A 5,857-nucleotide genomic window follows, 5' to 3' on the forward strand; every position below is an offset into this window, starting at 1 on the left:
AGTTTGACTTTATAGGAGATTTTCTAATTCTGATAAAAATTAGCTTGTTACTCCTAACATAAACTATCTATTGATTAAAATGCCATAAACCTATTTCCATGCTTTTTAAAATAAACATCTAGCTAAATACTTTGATTAGTTGCTTTTGCTGCATAATATATATTATAGGTCTAATCCTATCTATTGAATCATACTTCCTGGAAGTCATGGGCCTGGTACCTTGTGTGGAATTTCAGTGCAGACAGCACTGAGCGATGCTGATAGTCCATGTGCCTTGTATAGGCACGGATGGCTATGGAGCCTTGACATCAATCATTGTTGTAAAAAATGATTTGGCTGCATTTTGCACTCATATGGTGCTTAATTTGCAGATGTATAAATGATTGTACAACCCATTGATAAAGTGAATCTGTAAGTGTTCTCTTCCATATTTTTCACAGGAAGCAGCCCCTGTATAACATTGATAAATTAGATGTCTAGTTAGAAAAACAATCCGCTTTTGTCTTCTACCACCCATCTCTCACTGTCAAAATAAGTGTTGTACAGGCATTGCCAGTTTGATTTGTGGACAGGACTTTGCACCTGTGTACTGCATAAAGCAGCAATCATGAACTGACGGACATGCCTGTTAATGCCAGGGGAAATGAGGGCACAAATACGGGGTGCATAGATTAATGTTCTGTACATAACTGTAGTGCTCATTTTGCAATCTCAGTGGTATTTTTGTGTAATTTTATTTGGTTGTAATTTTCTTAATTAATACAAGTACACAGAAAAAACCTCAGAAATTTCCCCCCACCTTGGCCATAGATAGAGTGGGCTCATGAGTTGTGCAACACAGACCACTGGTGTTTGAAACTGCCTGAATAACTGTTAGAAATAACAGGTTTCTGTAAATCTGGAATGAATAAAATAAGACTGGAAATTCTTGGAAAGTAAGAGCACCCAAATTAGGATTGCCAGTCTTGACTCAAAGGTGTTGAATGCTGGAGAACTCATGATGTTTGTAGGTATTTTTACAACAATTGATAACCACCATTGGTAAAATGGGTTCCTCATTTCTAGAGGGAGTTGATATTGTCTCTCACCAGTAGATCTTGCTGTGCTCCCATCTGATAAAAGGAAGTGCCAGCTACTATCAGAAATTTTATTTCCAGATGGGTACTTGAAGACTGTGATCAAATCACCTCTTAACCTCATTGACAAAAATGAGTTGACTTTGTTGCATCTCTTGTGTAATCTGCATGGATAGAATTACAACCTTTTTTTTTTCTTTTTTTTTTTTTTTTTCAATTTTCGAGTAAGTTTTTTAAACATTGACAGAAGTAGCAGCTTCATAAGTAACTACTCTTTACTCCTGTTTGTAATTCCATTTATCACACCTGCAAAGGGCTGTAGCAAGAGCCTACTCTGTTGACTCTTATTTAGTTGTATCCATGAGGTCCCGTGTACCTTTTCCAAGTTCACTGGTTTCCTGAATAAAGTTTTTCATCATGTGTGTGGCATACATTTATTTAATTGCGTTTAGCTATATTGGAATATAAGTAAGTCTGCTTCAATGATGTGACTGAATTTGTTCCATGTAGTTTATTATCTTTAATGGTTACTGTTCTGTCAGGTTTTTTGGGATCCATAATTTGCTTCAGCAAAAAATTTATATTCTTTCCCACATTTCTCATAAAGATACTGAATAGCATTGAAAGAATAGCAAACCCACTTGGAGTTACACTGAAAATACCTACGTTGGATACTGATTGTCTATCTCCCAAGTTTTCAGATGTCCCAGTTCTTAAGTATTTTATATGTTTAATACCTTTGTTCTGATCTTTTATGACTGTCATAGGGCAGTCCTCAGCTGGTTAGTTGATCATGAATATCACTTGTTGGTATAAATATCAAGTCCTTGTGTTCAGCTTGTTCAGCTGCATCCTGAAGCAGACATTCCTATTTTATTCCTTTCCTTTTTCAAAATCAATGTTTTCTCTGTTTTTAATGTATTTCCTGTCTTGAAATGACCAAAGATGATATCACCATCAATTGTTCAATTTTACTTTAATGTCATATACAAAATATCCATTCTACATTGCAACTTAATATATTTTATATAAAATCAAATGTACAGTACCTTAAATTTGTTTAAATAGTATTACAAACGTAACTTTCAGGAGGAGTCAGTCCTGGAGTGAAGCAGTCCTTTGTTAATTACAGTTCCTTTTGATATCCCTGCTGTCTGGTAAAAAATCCAGCTTAAATTCTAGAAAGATCCTTATGATCTCAGACTTGGTTTCTATCAAAGCAAAAATAAGTCTCAGATTATTATTTTTTTTAATGTCCCTCAGACAGCTGGATAAAACCCTGTGCTGCGGTGTCCAGTTTGAATGTCATTTGACATCATCTGCTTCAGAGCTCATCTTCATCTGATAAAGCGTCAAGGTAATCTGTATCAACATACAAGAGAAATCCAGAAAACAAACTGTCTGCCCACGTTGGATCAGAAAAGAGACCGTTTTGGTCAGTGTAGAAGATCTCAAGCCATACTTCATCTTCTGGCTGAAGGTAGATCACTGTGGATCCAGAAGCTACGTCGTGGTTGCCGGTGTTCGCGTCAAATGTCTTTATCCGGTACTTCCCATTGTGAACCAGCCCAATCGCAAGATGCTTGTTTGCTAAGGTGATATCATAAGAAAAGTAATAAATCCCTGGGATGGCACAGATAAACTTCCCTGTGGAAGGGTTGTAATGCTCTCCCTCATTGAAGAGGACTTTATTGAATACAATTGGTAATCTTTCCTCAGGGTAGCTGGTAGTGATGCCAACAGAAAAGGCAGATTTCAGCACTATCTTTCCACACTTACAGACCCCTGGTGCACCTCGCTCTCCTCGGTCTCCTTTATCTCCCTTAGGTCCAGGTGGTCCAGCTGGACCTACTTCACCTTTGGCACCAGTCAATCCTCCAGGTCCTTTTTTACCAGACTGACCTTGGTCTCCTTTCTCTCCAGCTGGTCCTAATGGCCCAGTCTTTCCTCTTAAACCTTCAAAGACATTTTAAGTTAGTTAATTGTTGCACATATCATCTCAGTAAATGATTGTGTGGGCTAATGTGTGTGCCTGAACAAACAAGAAAAACACAATCAGAATTTCAAAATACTCAAAAATTACTTTTGAAATCTTCTAATAAGTTTGTGAAAGGAGTGGGAGGTTGGAACAGAGGACTGGGCTCCACAGCCCAGGCTTCTTTTTGTTCTATATTCCTACTTTTCTTCATATGCTTTGATTAGACATTGAAGAATTTTATATGCAATCTTGTGGACTGAACTATGGGCACTGCTCATGGGAAGGACTTCAGCATGGCTACCTATATAATGATACATGCGCACTAAATATCTCCTACTATTTGAGCATTTTTAGTGTCTACCTCAATATCTGCTAATCTTTTATTTCTGGGTAATGGCATAAATACGACTATTTATTTTATACCACATATGCTTCATATTTCAAAACCTTTTTCTTAGCATCTATGCGCAGGAAGGCTATGCATTTACATTTATTTACACAGATTTCAGTATATGCATATTAGACATGCCTAAAATATCTGCATTTTTCTTTCACTGTATATACATGCATCACACTTAAACCCACACAGACATGTACACACATTCATCATATATGTATAAGTGACAAGGAAAGTTCTTACTTTGTTGTACTAATGTGTTAGATTACACAAATATTCAATACCTGCACTCCCTTTTTCACCTTTTTCTCCTTTCCTGCCATCTCTACCATCTCTTCCTGGAAGACCAATGCGTCCGTGTGGTCCCGGGGTTCCCCTGGCTCCGGGGGGACCTGCAGGGCCTGGCAAACCGGGGATGCTACAGATATATCTAGTGTAGTAATTTTCTCCTTTGAACTGGCTTTGAAGAGGTTGTTCGCTTGTGTAGATGGCAAAACTTGTAATGTAAAGCAACACAAACATCCTTGGATCTGGAAAAAATGCATACAAATAAGACTATGCATATTATGGCACTCTAATCACATGCAGATGGCTCTGAATGCATTAGTAAGTGTGACTGTGGTGCATTATGCACAGGTACAGGTGCAGAGATCAACATGAGATTCTGCATTACTGAAATCAATGTAGGAGGCAAGGAGGAAAGTCTGTCAGGTTGGAACTTTTTCTGATCACTATATGTTACCATATATCTTTCAAGTAGCCTATAAGCTGACATAGTTTAACTGGTGAATACCAGCTTTTTTTGACCAAATTTTGACACATTAAAAAAGAATCTGGAATTTTCAATACAAAGTGCTTTGCTTGCCTAGTTTATTTTGTCTCTGGGACCGTGTAAGCTTTAAGAAGAAAAACCCTCTTGCTGGAGGGAGTTATGTCTGTGCTAGGAGCATCTGCCCGTAGGAGCAGTCTCTTCTAGTGAGGACAAAACTTACTCCTTCATTTTATTTTGAAATTTGCCCTTATGGTTGCAGATGAATCTCCAGCCTGAATGACAGCATCATAAACTTGCTGAGTCTGCAGAAATGATACCAGTAAAACAGCTACAGCTTCAGTGCCTGGTTGGAAACCCTGATAAGCACTTCACCCTAATCAGTCAGGTTGAATCCAGGCAGCCCCCCTGCAGGGAACAGGTAGAGTGTGAATAGGCTGCTAACAGTTGGCTTTTTTAAGCGTGGCTTGGACTGTCATTTGAAATGAACTGTGTGGTAATGTCGTGCAAGGAAATTGTTTAAAGCTTTATATACAGTATTTGGATGTTTTCACAAACAATTGAATGAATGCAAATTGGATTTCTCTATTCCACTATATACTGGGAGTCTAAAGAAAAAGCACTGTACAAACATGCTGAGGAGTTGCAGTACCTGATGCACAAAGTTGTCTTAATTTAGTGTTGCATGAACGGAGTCAGTCATGGGTCAGGTGAGATATTACAGGTTGTTTTTTCTAGTTCCCGTGATGGCTTCTCAGAAGACTTGTGTGGGGTTTTTTGTTGGAGTTGTCCATTCCTTCAGAGCTGATTTACAGCACTTGAGGAAATCAGAGTCCACTGGTTTCTGTGGGGAGAAAAAGGAGAAATGGAGTGGGGGATTAATAAAAATGTCTGTGTGAAATACCTTTTTTTACAGTGAAACTTAGATACATTCTCAAACTCAGAGTTAAAGAAGTTGCCAAGTGAATTAATCCAGAAATCATTGTTTTCATCCTTTTCTCTGTGAAACAGATTCACATTTACTGATTGATTTAAAAACTCAAACTGTTACGATTATTTGTAGTGCATGATATTTCAACTGGTATATGGCAGGTCAAATCTATTCATGAAGGAAAAAGATTAGTATGTACACATACACTTACAGTCTTTATGAAGAACCTTTTCTGTTTTACAGAATAGAAAATTAGAAACTCTATTGATATCAATGGCAATGCAGGGAAAAAAAGCATGAAAATATTGTGGTTAGAAGCAATGCTCCAAAATTCTCTTCAGTGATGTATATTCTGCTTTTCAAATTAAGCATCTTGTATCAAATTGGCAGAAACCAAACTATTAATTTTGCTGTCATTTTATAAAGCCTTACACTGCAGGCACAACAGCCTCCAAGAGTGGATTAACATATGAATGCTTAACATTACAGCAGAGCAGCAAATGATAACTCCAAGGTAGTAGTTAGCTGCAAGCATGAACCTCACAGCGATGTTTGCTCTGATATACTCCTGAGTGTACCCAAATAAAGCTCGTGGATTTTCACAGGACTTAAATCGAGGACAACAAAGCTCTTTGCAGAAGAACAGCTTTAACCATTGGCCAGGAGGGAGCAGCTTGGAGGGAGTTCATGCCTGTGTATGCATTTT

The 5,857-nt window shown here is 37.9% G+C and overlaps 1 protein-coding gene across 1 annotated transcript; it reads right to left on the bottom strand.

Annotated features, from left to right (window-relative positions):
* Positions 1–2,400: 2,400 nt before the first annotated feature.
* C1QTNF7 (C1q and TNF related 7) lies at positions 2,401–3,973 on the bottom strand (the record flags this gene model as incomplete). Its single annotated transcript, XM_080343680.1, has 2 exons — positions 2,401–3,032; positions 3,736–3,973. The coding sequence occupies 2 exons, from the start codon at positions 3,971–3,973 to the stop codon at positions 2,401–2,403; spliced, it is 870 nt and encodes a 289-aa protein (XP_080199806.1).
* Between the last annotated feature and the right edge of the window lie 1,884 nt (positions 3,974–5,857).

This window comes from Nesoenas mayeri (assembly GCF_963082525.1).
Source record: "Nesoenas mayeri genome assembly, chromosome: 4".
Lineage (NCBI taxonomy): Eukaryota > Metazoa > Chordata > Aves > Columbiformes > Columbidae > Nesoenas > Nesoenas mayeri.